At 43.5% G+C, this 27,026-nt stretch overlaps 1 protein-coding gene across 2 annotated transcripts; it reads left to right on the top strand.

The window, feature by feature from the left end:
- Nucleotides 1–2,274: 2,274 nt before the first annotated feature.
- PRDM4 (PR/SET domain 4) lies at nt 2,275–25,896 on the top strand. 2 transcript variants are annotated; one of them, XM_054989268.1, is made up of 11 exons: nt 2,275–2,352; nt 11,365–11,498; nt 11,997–12,173; nt 12,714–13,508; nt 15,401–15,550; nt 16,595–16,713; nt 17,305–17,390; nt 20,045–20,172; nt 20,801–21,115; nt 22,102–22,270; nt 24,443–25,896. In XM_054989268.1, exons 2-11 carry the CDS (start codon nt 11,366–11,368, stop codon nt 24,747–24,749), a joined length of 2,379 nt encoding a protein of 792 aa, XP_054845243.1. In that variant the 5' UTR covers nt 2,275–2,352; nt 11,365; the 3' UTR covers nt 24,750–25,896. The 2 variants fall into 2 exon arrangements, with proteins under 2 accessions (XP_054845243.1, XP_054845242.1); XM_054989267.1 differs by lacking the exon at nt 2,275–2,352 and adding an exon at nt 2,756–3,100.
- Nucleotides 25,897–27,026: the final 1,130 nt, after the last annotated feature.

The raw sequence follows: 27,026 nt of genomic DNA, 5'->3' as shown, positions 1-27,026 counted from the left end.
CCCGGATTGGTCACCTAGTTCTATTGCTCTATGATTCAATTCCGGGGGTTTAATAATGTTGGGTCAAGTCACAGGGAAAGAGATGTCAAGGATCATGGGGAGGAGCTAAATATATCCCCTTTTCTTTTAGCTTTTCAAAAGTTGGCAAGATTTCAGAACAAAGGAATACAGCACTCCAAGCAACAATATGCAAGATACTCCCAAAAGCTGAAAACTACCTAACTGTAGTTGTGCTTAAGACCAATTCAGATTCATGGGATAAGTTAGATACAACTATCTTAAGCTCCACTGATTTCAGTGTGACTTATATATGACTAACTTTGGCTGCATCTCCTTCTCTCCTGTTTAGCCAGAGTTCAAAAGCCAAAATTACATTTCATTCCACAGTAAAGCAAACCCTTTCCCTTGACACTAGACTTCAATGTTTACTGTAAATAAGGCTCACCTGCTACTTCTGAGTTGATGAATTCCAGCCCGCATACGTGACAGCCACTTCATAAAGATGTTTTTTCTTTTCATCTTACAAACAAAGGAGGAAATTTTATGAGCAAAATGAAATGCTTGAGAGACTGAAAGAGGTAGTGCAGCGTTGTTCGTAGTGAACACTTAACCTCTGAAGTGTAGCAAAATATTAACAGGTTTTATGGTACACTTTCTACCAAGGAGGAGCAAATTATTGCAGAAGGGTATCCATACTCATCTATTGCAGCAAAAATAAACAGGAGTCTGGGGCACCTTTAATGTAATTCTATCAGAATGCAAAATGCTCCATTGGGCAAGTAATATCTTGTTTGTGTAAAGGGAGCAGGAATTGATTCCTCAGGTTCAAATAGCAAAACTCTTGAGTAATTTTATTGTAAATCAGATATTAAGCTAAACAGCAAGGGCCCTGTTTCAAATCATGCATTTCTTATTTGAAAAAAAGTCTCCTAAGATCTTGGCCCCCATTTGTTAGTTGTCCTAATGGAGAACCTTGAAATCCTTTCTGTATTTAACAAAGGGTAAGGGAGGGCCAACTTTGATCATTTCAGTGCACCTGAATGCCTAACCTCCAGCTGCTTCCTATAGCGTTTTCCATCTCCTAGTAAACTGTTAGATTCCTCTCTTACTCTGATGTAGATCACAGTTCACAAACATTGCAAAGTCTTGTTTCTCAAAATAGCTCTCAACTTTCTGGGAAATCTGATGTTACTGTTATGACTAAGAACAGACTACATAATGGCACAGACAATCTACGCAGGTTCTATCTGTCCGGCTCACCTCAAAAATCACCGCTATCACATGGAAAGTTTCTGTGCCAACAACAGGAGACACACCTACTTCTGCCGAAGGATAGGCTGGCTTTTCTTTGGGGTAGGCAACCACCCAGTACACATGCCGAAACTGGTATCCCGGATGATTTTGTTTGGCACACAGGGCCAGATCTCTACTCAAGTAAACAACGTACTGCTTATAAATTAATAATATTTGATTTATATACCACCCTTCAGGACAACTCAGAGTGGTTTACAAAGTATGTTATTGCCTCTCAGATCTGTACAGCAAGGCAGATCCCTGAAATGATGGCAGCGCCAAGCGTGTCTGGGCCAGCTACAACCCTTATCTCACCCCCCCTATTTTTTGTTTGCTGGCACGCGAACAGCTGCCTAGGCAGATGTTGCAGTTCTTGTCAGCACTTGGGCCAAAAAAGTTGCTTATGTCTACCCATAGAATAAAAATGTTTTAAATAGCCTCCTCGCAACAATACAGTGATATAGATGATGATCACTATTTCCATTTTATAAATGACTGCTCCATTTATGTTATGCCTTTTTTTTGTTCTGTTGTGTTTTTACTTTGCACTGAGGCTAGCACGGGCCTCTTTGTGATACCTGCTGTGATGAAACCAACAGCACTGTGGATTTGGCTCATTTTATGGGAAGTGTAGACATAAGAACAGCCCTGCTGGATCAGAGCAGTGGTCCATCTAGTCCAACATGTTCCACACAACTGCCAACCAGTTGCCAAAGCTCAAAGGCCCAGGCCCTGAAGAGACTGGATTATGACATTTTCTTGGAACAACGATGTTGCTGGATTATCTACTCTAAAAGGAAACTGGTACCTTTATAAACTGTTAATCCATTGAGCCCTGGAGATGTTTTGATTTTACTTGCTTCCTATTAAGATCAAAAGGAAAGGTTGCAGACAGCCAAACGCCTACACAAGTCCTTTCCTGTAACTGCACACACCACCATCCAGGAGCACTTTCTTTTGAAATTCCTGAAGAAGCTGAACTACGGCTCGGGGTGTTTCTCAATTGGATTCCCAGTGAAATGTGTGGATTTTTTAAGTAGCCTGTGCAGTTCTAGTGAGGTAGGTGACTGCAAGTTAACAATGCTGCGCATTCACAAATTAGTTTTAGGTGGGTAGCCGTGTTGGTCTCCAGCAGAACAGCGGGATTCAAGTCCAGCGGCACCTTAGAGACCCACAAGATTTTCAGGGTGTCCGCTTTTCAGAGAAATCTGAAAAGGGAGTTTTGACTCTCGCTTATACCCTGAAAATCTTGTGGATCTTTGAGGTGCCGCTGGACCCACGAAGAACTGACTAGAGTAGTGTGGGGGGTGGGGAGCGCGGAGCTGAACGGCCCTTTTGGCGGGAAGAGCCGGGGCGGAGGGAGGAGGCGCCAAGCCAAACGCGCCCGCCGTTTCGGGCGGGGGGAGGATGGAGCGACGGCAGGAAGGGCGGCGCGCGGGGTCGCTTCCTGGATGCGGAACAAAGCGGAAGCAATCGCCGGCCTGAGCGCGACCCTCCCCGGTGCTCCGGAGGGGGCTATTCTGGGGCTGCGGCGCCACCCCCTCCGGCGGGGGCGCGTTCCTTTCCTGGCGCCCTGAGGAGGAGGCCGCGGCTGTTGTGGCCGGCGGTGGCGGCGGCTCCGAGGCCTGGGCTGGGCTGGGCGGCATCAGCCCCATGCTTGGCTGGGGCGGAGAGGAGCCGCTCCCGGCTGCTGGCGGGCGGAGGCTGAGAGGGGGACCAGATGAGGAGGAGGAAGAGGAGAAGGCTGCCGCCGCCACCGCCGCCGGGTCTCTCCTTTTCCCGGTTTCGCCAGGCAGATGCATCGCAGGTGAGGAGAGGCGGTGTGGGGCAGTTCAAGTGTCCGCTTACTTGGGCACGGCTGCCTCGCGGGGCTACCCCGCAGGGTGGTCGTGAGGGTGGAATCGAGGTGGGAGAGGGAACCGGGCGCGCTACTTGGAGATCCCGGAAAGGAGCGTGTGAATGTATAGATGGATTTTTACTTCCCACTCTTTTATAGTGTCCCGCCTTTACTGGACTTGAGCGGTCCCATAATCTTTGCTCGACCCTGAAGCTCAATAGGTGATGTTAGGCCATTTCAACTCTCTCTCAGCAAGGTGATAACATTGAGGGTGTATATTGCTTTAGAGGAAGGGTGAAATAAAAATGGCATTGGAGAGAGTGTGCCTGGTGTGTCTGTCCAGGGCAGTTCTCATTTCCAATACTCGAACTGGGATATCTAAAGTAATATTTGTTTGGTACATTTTTTATACGACCTTTCTTCCCAGGAATTTAGGGTGGCGTAGATTATTCTCCCCTACATTTATCCTCTCAACAACCCCATATGGGTAGGTTAGGGTGAGAGAGGTGCCTCTGAGCATGTTCAGAGTGTCTTTTATCTGGTTGAATAAGCATGGTAATTGTGTACACAGCTGAATCTTGCAAGATTTTGGTTCTGTTCTGCCTAGTGACCAGTATTTTATTTTTGTAAGCCACCATTGTAAGTCCCCATTGGAGGGAGAAAGGACGGGTATAAATAAAGTAAAATAAAAATCTTTTATTTTTTTCATACTGGCTTTCGTGCACCAAGAGGTTTATGTAGCTTGCACAAAGTGCCAGCTGTGCTAATAACATACACTAGTTTGAACTCCAGAGAGGAAAAATAGGATAAAATTTCTTTCAAAAAGTATAAGGCACTCTTCATATACACCAGCTTTTTGTTCACCAGGATCAGTCCCTATTTTCTTTTATCTTTCCTTGGTAAGTTTCTATCCCTGTTTTGTCCCGTTAATGTTGCTAATGTGAGTTGCTTGAATGGTCAATGGTCAGGATTCAACTCCCTCAAGGCATCTAGAAATTAAATCTGTGTGTGTGGGAGGGAGGGGTAAATCTTGCTTGAAATGCATGTACACATGCGTGCACGCACACCTACATGAACATGTCATATAATGACCAGCCTACAATTTTACATGCTAATAGAGTTAATGTTGAACTGTTGATAACAAATTATAGGACAGTTATGTTTTCCAAGCATATCTTGGAAATCTAAAATGCTGCAGTACAGGTTGTTACAAAGTATGTGAATCAAAAACCTCAGCAGTTTGGTATGAGAATATAGGGATGTTACAAGCATGTCCCTGTCCGTGCAATATTGGTATGCTGTTGTGGTTGGGATTCACAAAGTTTAATTCCGAGCAAAGAGATACTGGGTAGCCTAAAATCTATTTCAAACATTTGTAGCTAAAGCTGTAGTTGGTAGGTGCAGTCTGTAATACAGTTCTAATAAAAGGGGGTTACACATTGTTAGTGATAGTTCTTATACCATTTTTAAAGCCAAAGCAAGGCTAGAGTTAAAGATCAGAATTTTCAAACTGGGGTCTGTGGACCCACGGGGATGTGTGAGGTAAGGGGGAAGCCTCTTGCCTTTAGGTGCAATAGACAGTAGCAGTGGTTGAGGAACTGGCAAGGCTCCTGCTGTGGCCTCTGATGAGGACAGAATGTGCAGCTTGCTGCAGGCATAGGGCAGCTAAAGTGCTAACAGCATTAAGAGTGATGCCAAATCAAGTTGGCAGTGGCCAATGCTGGTCTGAAGTTTGATGCTCTTAGGACAACAGACACACATCCTCGGAACCTTTCAATTGACTTCTAGAATAAGGTATTACTTCGCCCCATGCCTTGTTCTCTGTTCCTTCTGCACATGTTTTTGATGGTATATTGTAGATCTTGGGTAATGGAACTGTCCAAAATACCATGTTGAATTGACATCCCTTTCTTCCCTACTCTGCATCTCATTGAAACATGTTTATATGAAAGATATGCTGTAGCTTATAAGAACCTATGGGTAGAGATGTGTCTTTTGTTGTCATTCTGAGGCTCCTGTTCCTTTAGAAATTAAGTAGACCAAATTTCAGAGTAAGTGGTTTTTTTCATCACAGTGATGGAGAAAGCTCATCTTAGACATACCAATCCTGTTTGCCAGTTTGGTGTAGTGGTTAAGAGCGGCAGGACTCTAATCCGGAGAACCGGGTTTTATTCCCCACTCTTCCACTTGTAGCCATCTTGGGTCAGTCACAGCTTCTAGGAGTGCTCTCAGCCCCACCCACCTCACAGGGTGATTGTTGTGGGAATAATAATAACATACTTTGTAAACTGCTCTGACTGGGCATTAATTTTCCTGAAGGATGGTATATAAATTGTTTGTTGTTGTTTTTGTTGTTATCATCATCTTTAATGACATACCGGTGACAGGTGAAAGGCAGGGCAGAGGGAAGAGCCATATATTGCAAGTACTCTTTCATGTGCTTGGACATGTGCTTTCAAGTTGTGTGCTCAAACACAGATTGTGACTTTTCAGTCCTTATTAGTGGAAGCTGGGCCACTTGGTAGCTCTGAAAACAATGTAATCCTTTGTATTATTGCTTTGTAAGAAACCAGCAATATGGAACCAGATGTATGATGCTCTGCTGCGCCTACTGGAGGTGGTTGCGGGGTGGGCCTTGGAGTACCCCAGAAAGATAGTGTTGGGGACTTCAGTGTCCACGCTGATGATGCCACCTCAGTGCAGTCCGTGGACCTGGGATCAGCCATGGCAACACTGGGACTTTCTCAATTTGTATTGGCTCCCACACATAAAGCAGGCCACATGCTAGATTTGATCTTTGGGGTGGGATTGGATGTGGTTCTGGATAAGATAGAGTTTGTACCATAGTCAGACCACACAGTCTTGAAGGCTCGACTGGGGATGCCACGCCCTCCCTGCAAGGTTTTATGCTTGCCCACGGAGACTCATGGATCCGATTGGTTTCCATAATGCTCTGCGGGAACCGATGCTCTAGGGCGGTTTGTTGGATGAGCTGGTGGAGGACTGGCACAGCTGGCTTTCCGGAGGCATCAACGAGATCGCACCCCATCACCCTCTTTGTCCCTGCAGCTGCTGAGCTCCTTGGTATACAGAGGAGCTTCGGTGGAAGAAACAGGAGCTGAGACGGCTGGAGCACGTGTGGCGGCGATCCTGTGACAAAGAGGCAAGAACATCTTATAGGTTGCTTATGAAATCCTATGAAGTGGCAGTGAAAGCTGCGAAGAAGGAATTCTACGCAGCTTCCATTGCATCACCTAGCTCACGCCCAGCCAAATTATTTAATGTGGTATGTTCACTGGTCTCCTTATCCGATGGAGGCTGTCAAAATTTGAATTCAGCCATTAGCTGTGAGGCTTCTGTGAGCTTTTTTGCTGAGAAAGTCCCGTCTCTCCGCCGTGATTTGCCGGCCACAGTTGATTCGGTATGTGAACTAGAGGCCCCTTGGCCATCTTCGGGGTTAATATTCGATCGCTTCAGCCCTCTTAGGGGAGGTGGTGGACAGGATTCTGCCTACCACTTGTCTCCTGGACCCGTGTCCATTGTGGCTGATGAAAGCCAGTGTCGATGGACTACAGGCTTCTTCGGAGGCCATCATTAACCAGTCCTTGGGCTCTGGGGGTTTTCCTGGGGCACTTAAGGTGGCAGTAGTGAGGCCCCTTTTAAAGAAGCCATCTTTGGATCCTGCTGACCCGCTCAGTTACCACCCAGTCTCGAATCTTCTGTTCCTGGGCAAGGTGATTGAGCAGGTGGCAGAGAAATGGCTGCAGAGCTTCCTGAAGGAGACCTCGGCCCTGGATCCCTTCCAGTCCGGCTTCCGCTCAGGCCATGGGGCTAAGTCATGGCTGGTCGCCCTCACGGACGATCTTCGCAGACACCTGGATCGAGGTGGATCGGCACTGCTGATTTTACTAGATGTCTCAGCAGCGTTCGATACGCTCGATTATGCCCTTTTGACCCACCGCCTCGCCGACACGGGAATACAGGGGATGGTACTACAGTGGCTTGTCTCCTTTCTCCATGGTCGGGGACAGAGGGTGGCGCTTGGGGAGGAGTTATCCCACCACCCACTAGTATGTGGTGTACCGCAGGAGGCAGTACTCTCCCCGCTATCGTTCAATATCGCCCCCTCGCCCAGCTGGTGCAGAGTTTCGGGCTTGGGTGTCATCAGTACACTGATGACACCCAGCTATATGTGCTGATGGATGGCCAGCCTGGATCGGCCCCAGATGCCTTGGAGCATGCTTTTGAAGCCATGGCTGGGTGGCTGCGGCAGAGTCGGCTGAAGTTAAACCCCTCAAAGATGGAGATCCTGTACTTGAGTCGCGGGAATGTGGATTTGGGACTCCGGCTCCCTGTACTTGATGGGGCGGTGCTTACACTGACCCCAAGAGTTGGGAGCCTGGGGGTGATTCTGGATGCCTCCTTGAAAATGGAGGCCCAGATCATGGCGGTTGCCAGTTCGTCGTTTTTCCATCTTCAACAGACCAGGCAACTCACCCCCTATCTCTCGACTCGTGACTTAACTACAATGGTCCAAGCAATGGTCACCTCTAGGTTAGGCTACTGTAACGCGCTCTATGCAGGGCTTCCCCTGAACCTGATCCGGCGGTTACAACTGGTCCAAAATGCGGCGGCGTGGGTCATCACTGGAGTGCCTTGCACTGCAGATATAACACCGGTATTGCGCCAGCTGCATTGGTTACCAGTGGAGTACAGGATCAGATTCAAGGTTTTGGTACTAACCTATAAAGACCTATGCGGACTGGGACCCGCATATCTTCGGGACCATCTCTCCCGTTATGAGCCCTGGAGGACACTTTGATCCAATGATAAACAGCTGCTACTGGTCCCTGGCCCCAGGGAGGCCCATTTAGAGTCGACCAGAGCCAGGGCCTTTTTGGTCCTGGCTGCAACTTGGTGGAATGCTCTGTCTAAAGAGATCAGGGCCTGGCCGGATTTGCTATCCTTCCGCCGGACCTGTAAGACAGAGCTGTTCCACCAGGTATATGGTTGACACACTGGGACTCCCTGCTGGCCACTTAGAGAAAGCTGTACCCCTACAAAGGGATATTTACCACCTAGCCTTTGCCATATATTTCTGGATGTGGTTGGGTGGTGGTTGCTGTGAAATCTGCTGCCGTATGTTTTTCAAAACCTGCTGCTGTATTGCTTGTTGTGTGTGTTCTTTTTTAAATATTTAAGATGTTTTATTGTTTTTAAAGATACTGTATTTTGTATAATTCTATTAATTGGAATCCACCCTGAGCCTGCTGGTGCGGGGAGGGCAGAATACCACTTTATACCACTGAGCCAATATTTGTAATCTTGTTTCAGCGAAATAACATAATCTTTCTTTTAATATAAATAAAAATAAAGAATAGTTCTGCATCCAGACATATTTTATCTATCTCTGTCAAATATTTAATTATTTGTTTATTTCATTTATACCTCCCTTCTCGCCAGTGGGGACCCAAAGCAGCTTACATTATTCTCCTGTCAATTTTTATCCTCACAGAAACCCTTTGATAAACAGACTGTTAGTGATACATAAATGTACGGATAAATAAAACAAATAGAGCATTTCATGAACTTGATTTTTTCCCTTCATGCAACCATATTTAAATTTCTCTTACCTGTATTAGTTTTTCTTTGGTTTGACTTAGACTAAACAATCTTGAGAGATTAAGGATTTGCTGTTGGGCTGCATGTTAAGTAAGGAGATATGTGAAAAAAGAAATATTCAGAGTGTCAGGATGATGGGCAGAATGTAGCTGCTGTAATAGTAGCATATGAGCTTCTGTAGCATAGTGGTTAAGTGGTTGGGTTGCGAATTAGCACTCTGTTGGTTTGAATCCCACTACTGCCATGAACTCAGCAGGTGGCCTTAGTTAAGCCACTTCTCTCAGCCCCAGCTCCCCTGCTGTATTGTGGGGATAATAATTATACTGATTTTGTTCACTGCTCTGAGAGGCATTAATTTTTCTAGAAGAGTGGCATATAAATAAATATAAGCACATTATTACTCTTATTATAGAATGTAGGGGAGGTGGAAGGGTGGCAAGGGAGGTTGGCAGGGGGTGGGGCAAGGGGATAGCAAGAGGGCAAAGTCTAGGGGGAGATCAGTGTTGTGGGTAAGACAGAGAAGAAGTTGAGAGTGGGAGGAAAAAAGATGGGAGGAGGAGATGGGAAAAGTGGTAGGGAAAGGTGCTGGGGGAGGGGGTGTCAAAAGCCAGAGGAGAAAGCAAGGGCTAGTAAGGGAATTTTCCCATCAGTTTCTCTCAGGTCCCTGCTTGTCAAAATATTTATTTCCAAACTGCACTGCAGAGGATATGATCAACAGAGCCATAGAATGGAGCTGGGGCAGACTCGGGGGCAGGATTTCTCTATGACCCTGAAGGAAGTCACTGAGTTGCAGAAAAATTTGTCATGTGGAATAAAATTAAAACTCCCCCAAATAACAGAAAAATTAAAACTCCCCAATTAAAACTCCCCAAAATAACAGAAAAAATACCTGTAGCTTTAAGTAAAGAATGTCCAGAGAACTCTCAGTAAATGTTGAGAGTTGTTAGGCAACCACAATAATACTGCCAAACCTTCCTCTCCACTGTTTTGTTCCTGACGGAGGAGGACTCACTGTGGACAGGCCCAGCAGTGACTACCAGAGACTCACTGCCCACGCAGATGACTTGGTCCAGCTCTATGGCCACCGTAGAACTCAGCCTAGCAGTTGCCAACATGCAACTGGGCCATGCCAGTGTAGACCCTTTCTCAGTGCTGGCTGCCACACAGCCTGGCCAGACTCTGGGCCCAGTGCCAATAGCAGTGACCATGACAGCACTGGGCCCAGCCCAGCACTAACAACCACCACACAACTCAGCCAGACTTTTCTCAGGGAGAAGCTCCCAGGGGTAGGGAAAGTGGCAAAACTGAAAGGGTTTTTTGCTGTAAAGTCACAGTCAACTTATAACAACCTCGTTGGATTTTCAAGGTAAGGGACATTCAGAGGTGATTTGCCATTGCCTGCCTCAATGTAGCAACCCTTGCTTGACTTGGTGGTCTCCTATCCAAGTACTAATCAGGGTTGACCTTGCTTCAGTTCTGAGATCTGACAAGATCGGGCTAACCTAGGTCAGGGCAAGCTGAAGACATGGCAGCAGGTAAAGGTAGGTTGGCTGGTGAGGGAAAGGGGGGGGACTATGGGGGCTGTCAAGGAAGGGAACAAAGACTTACTGCTTTGCGTAGGATTGCACATTAACTGCTGTCACTCAGCATCTCCTGTGAGGCATAAGTGCTCCTTATCTCTACCCTTAAACAGTGAAAAGTCCTAAGGGGCATCCAGTGAGACTGTCTGCTTGCTAGTGGTCAGGGAATGAAATGAGATAAAAGGGGTATGCGAGTAATCACAATGGCATAATGAGCACTGGGGCTTGGGAGGCAAAGTATAGCAGTTCTTTTTGTTAGAGGAGATAGAAGCAGCTCAGTTGAATAGTATTTTTTTAATTGAAAGGCAGGGTAGACATCAAGTAAATGCACAGAACCAATGTGCTGCAGTTGTTAAGAGTGTTTGACTAGGGTTTGGAACACAGGTTCAAATCTCCACTGAGCCATGAAACTGGGTGATCTTGGATCTATCACCCTATCCTACCTTATAGTATTTTGGTGAGCATAAAATGGAGGTGAGAGAAAAACGTACACTGTCCTGAACTCGATAGAGGATTGGTGAGATAAAAACTGTGATAGGATAATGAACCATTGATTATTTTTAATAGTGGTATCTTATTTAGTTATTTGGAATAATAATGATTTTTTAAAATTCAGATATTATATATAGAGAAAGAAGCTGTCCTCTGTAAGCTATATGATTAGTTGTTTTACTGTATTTTACCATAACAGCACAGAACTCTATAGAATTTTTGCCATAACAGCATTGAATTCAATATAGAAAAGAAGACAGATAAATCGATCAACTAATAATAGTAACCTCGAGTCAGTTCCCTTTAAAAAAAATGAAAAATAATAAATGTGCTACTAATCTCTCTGTGGTACAGTTTATAAACCTCTTGAGAATCTGTCACCTTAATTCATAAACTTTTGGCATTCTGTGTTCCGTGTGTCATGTTTTCCTATGCACATTATATGACTCAAGTGCCAAACACTAAACCGGACAAGGAGCGGTTCTGAGAACTCTAAATTTGAATATAATTTCTAAGCTTCATAAATGCTCTTTCTTGTAGGATGAATGAAATGAGCTTGAGCCCCGTAGGGATGGAGCAGCTGGCAGCTTCCTCTGCAAGCAGTGCCCTGACGGTCTCAGGAAACCACCTAGGCCTGGCTTCCTCCCCAACACACAATGCCATACCAACACCAGGTAATATGGTAACTCTGGAAATAATGGCTCATTGTGTTATCTAATTCTTTGTGCTTCCCAAGCTAGCAGAAAGGCGTGTGCTTGATCAAGCCTATTTAGGGAAAATGGGAGGGGTTGTCTTCCTGTGCCTAAAGGAAGCCAGTATTGTCTTTAGATGCTTTCCCTATGTTATGCCACTACTAAAGGTTGTTTCAGGATTCATTTTAATTTTCAGGTATAAGAATGCTCTTCAAATGCTGCCAAAAAAAGACGTGGTCAACTTGTGTTGGAAATTCAGGTGCATATGTTTTTCCTGTAGCCTGAGGCAAGCTCCAGTGCACTAGCAAGGAAGCAGAATTCATATTTCAAGGAGCGTTTGTTTCATTTTGGAAGGCAAAAGTTCTGATAACCTTTCCAGTTTTTTTTCTCTCTCTTCCTTTCATAATTTGCTGTTCCTTTCATAATTTGCTATATGCAAACTGTAGTTTCACTGTTTTGTCTGTGTTGTTTTCTTGGTAGGATTACCAGTTGCAATTCCCAATTTGGGGCCATCTCTGCCCTCTGCATTGTCTTTGATGCTTCCAATGGGCATTGGAGATCGAGGAGTGATGTGTGGTATACCTGAGAGAAATTATGCCCTACCTCCACCGCCTTACCCTCACCTTGAAAGCAGCTATTTCAGACACATTCTACCTGGTGAGTAGTGTAGTTAGGGGAGGGTACGGGAGAAGGAGGATGGTTGAGCTGAGTCTTTGGTCAGCAGGCATTCCTACAGGAGGGCTACTTTGAGGACAAAATGGAGGGAGTGTGTTAAAAAGTGCTGTAGGATTTCATAATTGCTTTATTGTTGTAAGTCGTCATGAGGGCCCCTGAGTATTTGGTCCTGGCTCTTTTGGAGAAAGGAAGGGTCTACAGCTGTTCTAAGTAAGTGCTGACAGTTTAAGCTTCTGCAGTTATTGTGAATATACATCTCTTTTTCCTTTTCTTGTGGTTGATGTTGCTTAAATTTCTTACTGGCAAGATGTTTATTCTATAGTTTAGGGTTCCAGTTCCACTTTAAAACCAGACCATATCATTCATTTTTAACTAAATGTTGTGGTCTGGTTTTAAAGTGGAACTGGTAGAAATCTCTGACATAATGTGTACAAATAGACTGCCAGTGGACTTGGAAACCCAAGACTTGACCACCAGCTACAGATTAATGCTCTTCCCATTTCTTTTGGTTCTCTTCCTTAGGTCTTTTATCTTACTTAGCTGACAGACCGCCGCCTCAGTATATCCACCCCAACAACATAAATGTTGATAGCAATCCAGCTTTATCTGTCTCCAGCAACCCCTCTGGCTTGGATCCTTACCAGCCGAATGGAACGGTGGGTCTTGAACCAGGCATTGTCTCCATGGATTCTCGTTCAGTGAACACCCACAGCACTCAAAGCTTGCATCCCAGCGACAGCCATGAGGTAACTCTGGATACAACGATTACCATGGAAAGCGTCTCAAGAGTTACCAGTCCCATCTCTACTGACAGGATGGCTGAGGAACTTACAATGGGTGATGTAGCTGGAGATCATTCCCAGATTGCAGCTGGCAGCCGGAATCACGAGCCCTTAGCTGTGGACGCTGTTGGTGGCAGCTTAACTGCAGACACTGTGGGACATAATGGTGTCATCCCCATTCACGGTAGCAGTTTGGAACTTCCAGTCGTTATGGAGCCTGATCATATTGCAGGCCGTGTCAGCGGGATATCTGACAGAACGCTCGGTGACTCTATTCATACAGTAGCTATGAGCAGCAATTCTGTGAGTGTTGCACTTTCTACCTCACATAACCTCACATCCCTGGAATCTGTCTCCTTACATGAAGTGGGTCTGAGTTTGGAACCCGTGACAGTATCTTCCATAAGCCAGGAAGTAGCCATGGGACAAGATCATGTGGATGTCTCTCCTGATAATCTTGCCTTTGTACCATCATCACTGCAGATAGAAGACTCAAATTCAAACAAAGAAAATATGGCTACCTTGTTTACCATATGTGAGTGTGTGCCAGTATATGCTTGCCTTGACCCCTGGGTAGTACCAACCTTGCAACTACTGTACAAAGGAGCCAGGAGGATTCTTGCAATAATTTTACAGTGCAGTCCTAAGCAGAGTTACCATTTTCTAAGCCACTGACTTCACTAGACTTAGAAGAGTGTAACTCTGTGTGGCATTCCGGCGTTAGTTTCTTCCGGGTCATGTGGGGAAGACCAATAGTGAGTCAAAAGAAGCTGGGCAAATTGAGCTAAACTTTGTACAATACATTTTAAGAAATCTAATTTTTTGAGTTTTGGCAGCCCAGGCATGTTTCTCTGTTTTCCTGCACAAAATAGAAATTGTTAAAGTTGAGGTTTTTCTTTGTCCCTTTTGGTGAAGAATTTGCATTCAAGAAAAATTGGCCTGCACTTGCTGATTCTTCATCTATTATACATTTAGTAATCCTAAATCTAGTCAAGTTTATTGGCTAGTGATTCAGAATGGATGTCTAAGAGCTGTATTTTTGTACAGTTAGTTTTGTGGATACAGAACAACTGTGGTAGTAGGAAGTGGGAAAGTATTGTAAAAGATGTGTAGGTCCACAGGAAAATCTATCTTGTAAGTCCAGTCAAAATACTGGAAAACAGTTTGCAAACATTCAAGTACTGATGATGAGTTCTGAAGAGCTCAAAGGAGAACAAAATATCTAAATTGCTGCAGTGTCTACTTAGAGCAGCCTGTACTTTGGTTGTGCTTGAACTTCAGTATCTCTGTGTCACAATATCCTGCCATAGCATAGTTGTTAAGTGGTTGGACTGCAAATCAGCCCTTTACTGGCTCAAAAACCCAATACTGCCATGAGCTCAGTAGGTGGCCTTAGGTAAGCCACACGTCTCAGCCCAGCTCCCCAACTGTATTGTGGAGATAATAGTACACTGACTTCGTTCACTGCCCTGTCCAGAAGACCGGTATACGAGCATAGTAGTTGTATTTTTATATACTTTTTAATATCTGTTCCTCAACTAGTTTGTCTTGATGTTCCTGTGTGCCATATTTTTATCATGTTTGGTGGTCTTGTAATATGTGAATGTCAAGTCCTGGGCCATTTCCAGACGGCTTACCTGGCTCCGGAACGTTGCGCCATCTTGTGGGGAAAACGCGAACTGTCGCGTTTTCTCGCGCGAGTTTTGCGTGACATCGCATGACGTCACGCAAAACTCGCGCAAGAAAACGCGATATTTCGCGTTTTCCCCACAAGATGGCGCAACGTTCCGGAGCCAGGTAAGCCGTCTGGAAACGGCCCTGGTTGTTGTTATTCTTTGAGAGGCAGAAATAATTGTGGCATTGACCACAAGTTTAATGCCACCACTTCCAAATCTCAGATGGCCAGAATGTTTCCCTTGCCCTCAGCTTATTAAGCACTGGCTCATTCAGTGTTTTAATCTTCAAACATTATTTTTCTGGTATCATGAATGCTTTTTACTTACACAGCAGCAGTGCTGTGGGAGCTCAGAGGATCAAATGTAAGCAAACTAGTGTGAGTGGACATGTTGCAACTACACTAGGACCCAGTGCTGGTGGTAGGCATGGGCTCTAGCAGCACTCACAGAAGGCCGGCCAGCACCCTGCTCACTTTTATGACCCTCCTGTGGGTCATTCTCACTAATTAGGTCTCCAACTGTATTAAAGAATGATAGGATGACTCGGAGTGACTCAGATGTTGCACTGTATTTTAGCTGCAATGGTGCTGGCCCAGCCAACCAGAGATTGTTAGCATACTCTCAGAATAGTTTGGATGCTGCACTACATGAATGTATGCTCTTTGCCTTTACTATCCAGATCTGACTCTTATATTTTGGATCTGCAGTAATACAAAAGAATATTTCTCTCATTATCTCCTTTCACTTGCAGGGTGCACACTCTGTGACAAGGCATACCCATCAGATTGCCCAGATCATGGGCCTGTGACCTTTGTTTCAGACACCCCAATAGAGAGTCGAGCCAGGCTTTCTGTGCCCAAACAACTTGTTATCCGGCAGTCTATCATGGGAGCTGAAGCTGGTAAGGATCTTGTTAACAACAGATTTTTATGAAGGGGGTGGGTGTGGGAATCCTAACTTTTAAAAAATCTGGTAAGAATGATAAAAAGGTGCTACATGGGGAAAAATGGTCTGGACAGAATGTTATGGATACAGGGCAAGAGTGTCTTCATTTTGTGGCCACAGATCAAGGGATGATACTTCTGCCTTGTGTCAGTGCTAATTAAGAGATTGATAAAATAAAAATAAGATTTAGAGCTGCAGAGACTAGCAGCTTTGTTGTTCTAACAATTCTTAACAGGTATAATTCTCTAATATATTTATTAATGTCTTCAAAACAATTACTAGGATTAGGCCTTGGCAAACAAAGAAGAGAAATGGGTTGTATTTGACGTTTTGTAATAAAGTTTCCACAGTGTTTTATATTATTACTTAAGTTTAGCTGCTTTTATCTCTAGTTCAGTTAATATAGTAAAAGTTTTAAGTTTGGCTTTCTCTCTGTTTTCTGGGATTCTGTGTAATTTAAAATGTAAGCCGTAATAAGAACAGTGCGTAGCCATTGTTCTCTGTAACCGAAATGCAGCTAACAAAACCTGGCCAGAGATGTTGTGCAGAGTAACTGAGGATAATTCAAGTCATAATTTAAGTTGTTGAATTTTAATTGTACGAAGAATTGGTAAGCTGAGAGCCTTGTTGAGTCTCTTGGTGCTTCTGCAGTTTTTGAAATAATTTTTTTTCTATTTTTACAGGAAGTGCCATTCAATCTTTAATGAGTGCAGGAGGTCAGGACCTCAATTTCAGAGTTTACTTGAAAGTAAATTACTTGCTATTGGATGAGAGAAATGTAGATGCAGTGATTACAGTTGAGCTTATCTCCAGAAGCATTATGTGGTGGTGGTTGTTTCTGTGACTATCCCATTTGTATAAGCTTTCATGACCTGATGCTTAGCAGTAGACATTGGAGCCCTGTATTACAAATACCGTATCCCTTTTTGTTGGTTTTCACTAGTTGTAATTCTTGACTGTGTAGTCAGTGGAATATTGTTTTTCTTAATACTGTTGGTAGGTGTGTGGGCTCAAGAAACTATTCCTGTGCGGACTTGCTTTGGACCACTCATTGGACAGCAGAGTCACTCCATGGAGGTGGCTGATTGGACAGATAAAGCAGCAAATCACATTTGGAAGGTTCGTTTGAGGTTCTTTTCCACATGGTTTTATTTTATATAGAAATGGTGGCTTAATTACCTCTTTCCACACTCAAAAATGCAATATGGCATTAGGTATAATGAAACAGTATTCTGAATTAGGTGTAAATGATGATTCTTCATCTATTATTCTTTTGGGGGGAGGTGTTCCAGGTAGACAACTTACCTCACTTTTCCTATTAACAGTGCTCATGAATGATCCCTTAGGGCACATCTGTCTTGCTCTTCAAAACTGGATTTAATCATGCAGCTTTCACTTTTGGCATAGCTCCACCCCTGAGAATCTTAGAAAACGAAGCTCTGTCAGGGAGCTCTGGTTAAGTTGGCATTTTGGCAGGATTCAAGTGTGGGTATTGCAGAAATGGGGATGAGTTGGGGCTCATTGTTGGATGGAAAGGAAGTGATTTCTTTTTAACAGAAATAGTAGCCTATGATATGACATTGTGCTTTATCTGGCTATTTAGACTCGTAAGAATCTTGTGAGCAGCTGCATCCCTTGGTTTTCTTAGGTGTTTCATGTGGAGATTTTGAACTATCTAATCCAGTTCTTTATCTTACTTTTTCTTGTCAGATATATCACAACAATGTTCTGGAATTCTACATAATCACAACTGATGAGAACGAATGTAACTGGATGATGTTTGTGCGGAAAGCCAGGTGAGAAAGAGAAGTGACAAGCAAAGAGTGCATTAGCAGAACACTAGTGATTGTATGTCATATGATACACTTGAAATCTTGTAACAGAATCTCGTCTTTTTTAAGACCAGATAATATACTCCCTTTGTAAGAGTTAGTGATGGAATAAGTATTCTGAAGTTTAATCATTTGAACTTGGGCATGATTCAAGGAAATCTCTTATTCTGACATTAATATTTTAACCCCACTTACTCTCAAGGAACTATGCTGATTACTAGATAATGAATGGGTGAAATTCAAAGTGCTGTTTTAACCCTTAAGAGCCCCAAATGCTTTTGATCTCAAAGTAAGAGAAAGAATTTCTCCTTCTTGTCTAGACTCCTCAGGGAATGGTCCACTTTGGGGGCTTCTCCAAGGCCTATGCAGTATTTGCAGCATCTTCCTCACCCCCTACATCATATTTTTTAAGCTGCTTCAGACCTTTCTATTCATAGCAGAATTTATGATGGCTAGTGTAAAGATGGACTACAATTTATGGGCTTCTGCTTGATTATTTTATGAGGGGTTGTTTTTTTGCATAAAAGCATTTTTTTACTTTGTATTTTGCTACAGGAGCCCTTGTAGACTAGAGAACAGAGTATACATTCTAAAAATGTGTGCATAGGTTGTCTCTGCTGCAGATATTTTGTCAAACAATATGATATTTTTTTGTTTAAAGCCTTTTTATCCTCTCAGCAAAAGCTTTCTGAGTGGCTGTTGCTAATGAAAATGAAATGCCATTAAACCATCAAGAAACGGTTCCTTTAAAGCTGTTTTTTCTAAACCTTGACAAAACCTTGACAAAACTTTCCATTTCCTTCAAGCATTCATAGCCACATTCCTTTGTGATTTAGGCAGCAGAAGAATCAGGTAGATTTTTAAAGAGTTAAGTGTTCTGAATAGTACTTTTGTTAATCTTTAATTGAAATGATGAACCGTACTAACTTATGAACAGTGAATGTTTGCCGGTGTCTTTAGTGGAGAAAATAGTATGTTAATACACTCTTTGTCGAACAGAATTTTGCGAATTCTCCTTTTCATTTACCAGGTACTCCATAGATGTGATATCTTCTGTCCACTAGCAGGCGGGTTCTTTAGAAGGAAATGCATGTGGCAGTGGAATAGGAGTCTCTGCTTCCTTCCTTCCTAGAGCTAGCTACTACAGATTTAGCAATAACCTATTTCAAGTAGAACGCTGTTCCTACACACAATGCAGTATTCTAACCAGAAATACTCCCATCACAACACCTTGCATAAGTCTTTGCCTTGGCAGTACTATTTAGTATGGGGGCACTAGAAGTTTGGCCTGCAACACCTGCTAGATACTAGGGAGACTGCAAATCTAGTTATCTCATGAGGTCCGAGGCTGGAGGAAGTAGCTGGACATGTTCTCCTGTCTTGGCTGAGGAGGCGACCTGTGAACTTGAGGCAGCATCTTGGGCCTCTTTTAAGAAGAGTCCCTCCTACAGTTTTCCAAGTTATCACAACAATTTTCCATGCTTGGTCTTTCTGTGTTAGGTTGCTGACTGCTATTTTATATGATCTGAAATTTTACATACAATTGCCCAGTGGTCAACCTATCTTAGTATTGTCTGTTCTGATTGTAGTGCTGGGCAGAGAAAAGTCTTCCGCCATCTACATGATCCTTTAATTGGAGGCATCAGTGATTGAATCCCGGACATTCTGCACATACTGAGCCATGATCCCTCCTTGAAACCTGATGTTTATTTTTTGTTATGCTTCTTCTAGTGCTGCTGCAAAAAATCAATGAACTGCCAGCAACTTAGCTGTAGAGCTACAAATCTAGACATGGGCAGACAAGCTGAGAGGCCAGCAATTGAGCTTTGGCAGCACCATGAGTCACAAGAGCAGCTGTGGCAGCATGTGCCTGCCACAAAGATTCTTTTGGCCAGAATTTTATGAATAAGTTACCCCAATATTTGACCACAAGGAGCCTGAGAACTGAGGTAGACGGTGGGAATGGCGATCGCCAACACAGCAGAAAACGTTGTAGAGAGGAGTGGGGCCTGGATGGACTCTACTTGAGGATGCACTTGGGTCACAAACTAATCCCAAAGTGCTCCTCTGTCTTTCTTCCCAGTAGTGGAAGGTGATGAGAGGCAGGTGCAAAACTCACTCCAGCAATTCTTGTCTCCCAGGGTCAGTATTCTCAATAGTTGTTTCAGTCTGTGTTCTTGCAGCCGAAACAGCAAAAGAAAAGATATACTTGGCCTAAACTCAAGCAGTGGAATAGACACTCAGACCTGCAGACGTTCGTAACTGAGAAAATCAGGCTCTTGGGGAGGGAGTTGGAGATGCCTCCTAGCCCTGCTTTAATCCCGATCTTCTAAGAAACTTGCCTCCTGTTGGATAGAGATGAAATTATCAGTTTTGGAACCATTAGATAATTACAAACAGCAAGTAGTAGTTTTTTAACTACTTGGACATTTTCCTTCTGTCAGGTTCCCTTTTTGTTGCATCCCTAGGAAGCTGGATGTTTCTAGTAGCATCTGTTACTCTTGGTTTTTAATTGACGTGCTGAGAATAGTTATGTCCTTAGGACATTGGCAAAAATGAAATGGTTTAAAAGTTAATTGCATAAAATCTTAATAGAATTTATTCCCTGCATGGAATAGGAACCGGGAAGAACAGAATCTGGTGGCTTACCCTCATGATGGAAAAATTTACTTCTGCACCTCACGTGATATCCATCCAGAGCACGAGCTCCTCTTTTATTACAGTCGAGATTATGCCCGACAGATTGGTAAGGACTAACTTTTGAATGTTATTCTCTAGATTTACTTGGTCCCAAGTTTTCCTCTGTTGAAGTTTATATTGAATGTTTAGCATCATTTTGTTAATTTTGTGGGTGTGTTGTCCTTGGAGATTTTCATTACAGATGGTTTACAAAAGCACTATCTTGCAGCTGGGAAGTTCAGTTGTGATCTCAAGATCACCTATCAAGTCCAAGTGTGAGCCTAGTCCACAGAAGAAACTGGATAATGCCTGACCTGTACATTATTGCATATGCAGTTTCATATGGCTGTACTTTATGATGACCCCATTTAAGGGACATTAGTATGTGGTTTGCTGGAGAAAAGGGTGTGGGTTAGAATTGTTTTGATACCTTTTGGGTTCTTATCCATTGTTAAACAATAATACTTATACATGAACAATGCATACTATAGACCAACCCGCCTTGTAGTTTGGAACTTCTTAACTGGCATCAGAATTGTCCTGTTGCATTCTTATACCCATAAGGCCAAGCTGTATAATTTTTTTGTACTGAAATGGAAAGATGCTCCCTTTAATCTAGAGTTACTAGATAGCAAGGCAACCACCGTTTGAGGGTTGTAATGATTCTAACTCAGTAGTTTCCTTCTGTCTTAAAGGTGTTCCTGAGCACCCTGATGTGCACACTTGCCACTGTGGGAAAGAATGTGCTTCCTACAGCGAGTTCAAGGCCCACCTGACGAGTCATATCCACAGCCACCTCACCAGTCAGGGACATACTAGCAGCCAGGGGCCAGGCCACAGCAAGGAAAGGAAGTGGAAATGCTCCATGTGTCCTCAAGCTTTCATCTCTCCTTCTAAGCTTCATGTCCACTTCATGGGGCACATGGGCATGAAGCCACACAAGTGTGATTTCTGTAGCAAAGCCTTTAGTGACCCCAGTAATCTCCGAACTCATCTTAAAATACATACAGGTGAGTAAAGCTTTCCAAAGGGTCATCCGAGCTAGAGAAGAAATCTGATTTTAAAAACCTGTGAATTCTGAACTCGCTCCTAGACTAGAATACCAACTGTGACTGCTGCTTGGATTGTTACGAACTATATTGTGTAATAAAGTCCCATGATCCAGCTGCACATTGTTTTCATTTCAGCCTTATGGTTACCCTTCCCTTTGATCTCAGGTGTTTTTGATTTTATTTTTAGCTAAGTAGCTCTTATCAGAACTGTAATGTGCAGATGCTCAACAGAGTAGCTGTAATCTACTCATCCCATGTACATGGATATGCCCAGCTCTCAATACTAAGGAAGTGAATGCCAGTTCTTAAATGAGGTGCACCAAAGCCTGGGTTAACAGGTCATTTGTGCAGAATAGAAAGAACGCAACAGTAATGAGCTGTGTTTTCTTCCTTATCCTTGAAGAACCTGTGCAGGTCCTTGGTGTTTCACAGCATTCTTCCTCGTCGTAGTTCAGGTCACATTTTCTAGGCAAAACAGCCCTCCCTTTCCCACAGATCCTTCTAGCTCCATGTAGTTACTGTGCTCTGCATACACAATGTCTATTTTTCAGGCTCTTGGCTGAGTCTAAGCCAGTTCAGCACATGCCTTTCCTGAATCTAACAAGCAGGCAGGTGAGGGAACAGCCAATTCTAAAGTGCTGAAAACTGAGTGGGGGGTTGGGAGGGCTTCGCCTCGGACAACAGCAGAACTGCTCACTGCCTCACTGATCACTAGTAAAATGTGAAGTGAACTCTGTGGCCTTCCGTTCACCAGGAACTGACACAAAATAAAGGTAGAAATTCATTTTCATGGGCATGGAGTAATTGCACAGAGCAGTTATGGAGATTGCAGGCTGTAAAATAGGTATATGGAACAAAACTGATGTTTTGGGTTTTCAACCCACATTTAGAAGCTGGAGAGAGTTAAAACACGTCTGAAACAACTTTTGTGTGTCCAATTCTAGGTCAGAAGAACTATCGCTGTGCTCTTTGTGAAAAGTCATTTACTCAGAAGGCTCACCTGGAGTCACACATGGTTATTCACACTGGGGAGAAAAATCTGAAGTGTGATTACTGTGATAAACTGTTCATGCGACGGCAGGATCTCAAGCAGCACGTACTCACCCATACACAGTAAGTTGGCAATTTACTAGCCATTCCAGATGGAACAGTGCTGTCATTTGGCAGAGCTTATGTCTAAGGGCAGAGATGTCTTTTGAACAAGCCACAACCAAAGATTACACAAGTCATGCTAGAAACAGAATGAAGTAGGAACCTTGATTTTACTTAACTGTACATACAAACCCTCTTTGGTTTCGTGGTTGCTTGTGTGCTAGTAAGTGGTTAATAACATGGATCCAGGATAGCAGATCAGTTAACATGTAACGCCTTATTCCAAATGTTAAAAAAAGGCTTCCAGCTTTCTGAAAAATAGGTGGTTAGCCCACCTCATAACCAATTCAGTTAGTGGATTACTTGGCAAGTTTCCAAACCTTGTTTAATTCAAGACTTAATATTTACAGTTTCTGTCTTTTTCCAGTTTGGTGCAAGCAACATTTTGCTTCAGTTAAAAGATCAAGCACTAGGGCTCTGTCAACTCTCTATGTGACATCTGACAAGAGTCCTAATAATAGGCAGCTTGAGGCATTTAACAATGCATACTGTCTTATGTGTTCCATCTCTCTGATAATGTAGTATCTTTTAAAGATTGCAAAAGTTACATGCAAACCATTATCAGAGAATAATTGGCAAAATGTTTTACTTCTACAGCAGCATCTGCTATTAATGTGAAGATGGAAGAGAATTACAAACAAGTGGGGTACCCACAAGGACTTGAGAGGGGCATCTCATTTCCCCCACCCCTGCTATTTCCTCTTTCCCTGAGAGCCACTCCGCTTTTCCTTTGCTATTCTTTTGATACTATCCTAGAAAAGGTTATGGGTACTTTTCAAAAAGGAAGTTTTGGGAGTACCATCATTTTTATGGTAGCTATCCTCCCAAAACACAAGAGGTTCAGCACTGTGTTTAGTCTATCTTAATTTGTTACCATAAACTTAAATAATAGTTTTTATGTAGATCATTTACATTGCAGCCTAGTCATATTCCTAACTACCACCACATACCACATTTATCCATTTTGTACAGGTCCAAGCTTTGTGCAAACAAAGTGTTAATTTCTCTAGTAGGGTGTGCACCCAAAAAATATTTATTTATTTATTTATTTCAAATTTCTATTCCGCCCTCCCCACGAGTGGGCTCAGGGCAGATAACAACATATTAAAATACAATAAAAATTCATCTACATTAAAACAACAGTGTATTAATACACATTTAAAACAGGGTGGTGGACAGCCTTCACAGGGAGGGTTAAGATTTTATACACCCCTTTTTTCAGGCCGGCTGAGGCCCAGCCTCAGCCATATGCCTGGCAGAACAACTCTGTCTTGCAGGCCCGGCAAAAGGATAGTAGGTCCTGCCGGGCCCTGATTTCAGCAGACAGAGCGTTCCAACAGGTGGGAGCCAGGACTGAAAAGGCTCTGGCTCTAGTTGAGGCTAGGCGGGCCTCCTTGGGGCCTGGACCACCAACAGCTGTTTGTCCCCTGATCGGAGTGTCCTCTGGGGAATATATGGGGAGAGACGGTCCCGTAGATATGCTGGTCCCAGTCCATGCAGGGCCTTATAGGTCAATACCAGAACCTTGAATCTGATCTGGTACTCCACTGGAGTGATCCAAATCCAGGTATACCAAAAAAATTTGTGTCCCTGAAATCTGGATCAGATTATCTAAACCAATTAAAGAATCACAAAGCAAGGGAACCAATGTCAAACCAGTAAATTCTCCTAAACTGAAGCAAGGGGGGGCGCGCGGTTCGCTGGAGCCACAGAGTTCAAAAGGCAGCTGGCAGCAGCTTGAAGGGCTCTTTTGGAGTTCAGGTGGGGGTGAAGGGGCGGGATGGGAATCCACTCCACCTGCTGCTTCCTGTCCTGCCCACCAGCCTCCTGCCTGTCTCCTGCCATGGGACGGAGCTTGCCTCCACTTCACAAATTGGAGGCAAGCTCTGCACTGCTCACTGCTGCTGTTCTGCCTCTGCTGTGACTATTTCTGCAGACCAATAATCCAGGATTTTCTAATGTGATCCCCCATAGCTGGATTATGCTGGTGCGGCATAAAACTGACTATTTAGCTAGATCATGAATTCTGGCTCACACACCCCTGTTCTCTATGTAAAATGGACAACTGAAGAGGGTGGTAGAGTATCTAAAAACGTCCTGCATTCTAAAATGCTGCTTTTCCTTTTTATGTAGAGAACGGCAAATCAAATGTCCTCGGTGTGAAAAACTGTTCTTGAGGACAAACCACTTGAAGAAACACTTAAATTCCCACGAAGGAAAGAGGGATTATATCTGTGAAAAATGCTCAAAGGCTTATTTAACAAAGTATCACCTAACCCGTCACCTCAAAATCTGCAAAGGACCCACCTCCAGTCTCTCCGCCCAGGAAGAGGATGATTCAGAAGAGGAAGAATTAATGATAAACTCTGTGAGGAGTGAGAACTGTAGGCTCAACAGCAGCGTGTTTGTGACAAATGATACGCTTTCTTGCCACAAATAAGAAATGGAGGACATCTCAAAATGTAAATTAGGGACTGTTGCCCCCCCCCCCCCCACCATGTTTATATTAAATGAACTCTTCTGTAACACTTGGCTGACGGATCAGCACTCACACTTCTTAATGGAAATGAATTATGCACTTTTCAAAGGGAGCTGTCCAGTAATTTTAAGCCAATGAAATCAGAGTAATTCTTCCTACCATTATCTTTTAAACGTGTGCACTTGTCAACTTGGTTGATGTGTCATGCATGACTTTTAGAATGAAACAGGCAGTTGCAAATCAGTTCTGATCAGACAACTATTGGAAATAATGAATTTGTCACCTCTTTTAAATTAAGAGTCTCTCTACACGTGACATCTGACACGTGAAGAACACATGTCAGGAGATGCAATATTAGCCAGGAAGGATAGTTTAAAAGGACAAAGCCGGGGGCAGGCCAAAGGTGTTGCTATACACTGGAGCTGTGTGAAGGGGCTGTGAAATGCCAAAAGGGAAACTTCAGCCCATTATAACCTCTCCAGATTCAAGCCTGGCTCTGGAAGGCAGCTCCAGCCCATTTCCATTCCTTGCTGCCCTCTGGTTGTGATCCTACACAGTTTTAGACTGGAGATGTGAAATTGACAGAGCCTTTGGGTAGGAAAATATGAAATTAACAAACCCTCTGAGGAGTGATCTCCACTGGCTCGGTCTTTCTAAACTACGCTTCCCAGCTAACATTGCGTCTCTCTACACTTGACGAACACATACCGAGGCATCTCGTATAGAGAGACTCTAAGGCTTTGATTTGTGTTTTCTAAAGTCCCATTATCAAAGCAGCCCAATATCTTCCTGTTGTATACATTTTGAGTTTTGCTAAAAACATTGCTAAAATCAGTGTTCATTATCCATGAGTTAGTTGTATCCATACATATTAGACAACTGATTATTCTCAAAAAACTAGAGTGTGCTGGTTCAGGTTGGGATATTCTTAGCTAGGGAAGTTTATCATACCTAAGATGTTCCCTTAAAAGTGGTTACAATATATACCTTGTTTGGTAACTAATTTGGAGGGGAAGGAGGTAATATGCTGCTAATGTATTTATGAAATGATTTTATTTTAATTGTCTCCTTAGGGGAAAATTAAACATTGCGCTTTGTAATACATCAAGTACAGTTCTCTTCCTTAAGTAACAAAGTAACTAATAGGGGAGTAACTATGACTCTTTTTGTTACTGGAGTAGCACTATAATTGGATTTACTGCTTCCACGTGGCCCTGCCGGTAACAAAGGTAACACTCTGGCCAAGTGTGTTTCCTGCTACTCTCATTTTAATTAGTGCTACTCTCTTTTAATTAGTGCTGCTGGTGGTGATCAGGCTAATCTACCGTATCGGTATGGCAGCCTGTAACCTGTGTGGTCCGCAATGTTCCTAATATTTTATATGGGGAACCACACTCCCATTGACATGGTCAACGAGTGCAAATGTACGGCAACCTATATTACGTAAGTAGACAGCCCAGAAGGCCTTGGTAGGGGCTCAGGTGACTGGCCCTGATGAGCCAGTTATTTAAGAGAGATGTGCATACCTGGATGTCACAATGTTTTACTGGATTTGATCCCGTTTTACAGTTGACCTACAGGTGAGTTGTAATTTGGATGAGGATGGAACTGAAGAGGTAAAGAGAAGGACAGCTAATGATGGTCAGGAACATGGAGGTAATGATTGCGAGGGACCATTGGGGGTGAGTGAAGCTGTATGTCCAAGGTAATGCCAGGAGGTGGTAGAGGAAGATCAGCAGGGGGTGCTTTTTGTGTAGTTGCCTTATGATGCTCCTGTATGTCCAGTGTGGTGATTACTATGGTACACTGACAAGCCTGCAGGTGCATATAGCGAGAAGCCATAGGAATCGAATGGTGAAGTTTGTGTGTGGTCTTTGTGGTAGAGTGGATGAAAGGCTCCATTCAACATTGGTGCATTTGTCAAAATGTAAGGGTGCCGTGCAGCAAGTTGAGTAAAAGAAGTTGATTTTGTTTTGTAGTTTGTGTAGTTTATGGTTCAAGACCCAGATTGATTTATCTCAGCATAAAAGACATGAACACCCAAGAGATAGGAATGAGGAGAGGAAGCAAGCCTTGGTTAGGAATATACTGTCTAAGAGAGGGCAACATAAGAGTTGTTGGATGGATGAAGAAGTTAAAATGATGTTGTGCTTGGAGGAAAACTAAGGATGAGAAATTTATAACAAGGCTTTTTGCTAGGTTGTTGATTAGTAAGACTGCAAAGCAAATTTCTGATAG

The sequence above is a fragment of the Eublepharis macularius genome, chromosome 9 (assembly GCF_028583425.1).
Source record: "Eublepharis macularius isolate TG4126 chromosome 9, MPM_Emac_v1.0, whole genome shotgun sequence".
Classification (NCBI taxonomy): domain Eukaryota; kingdom Metazoa; phylum Chordata; class Lepidosauria; order Squamata; family Eublepharidae; genus Eublepharis; species Eublepharis macularius.
Note: the sequence above shows the minus strand (reverse complement) of the source record. Positions and strands in the feature narration are given on the sequence as shown.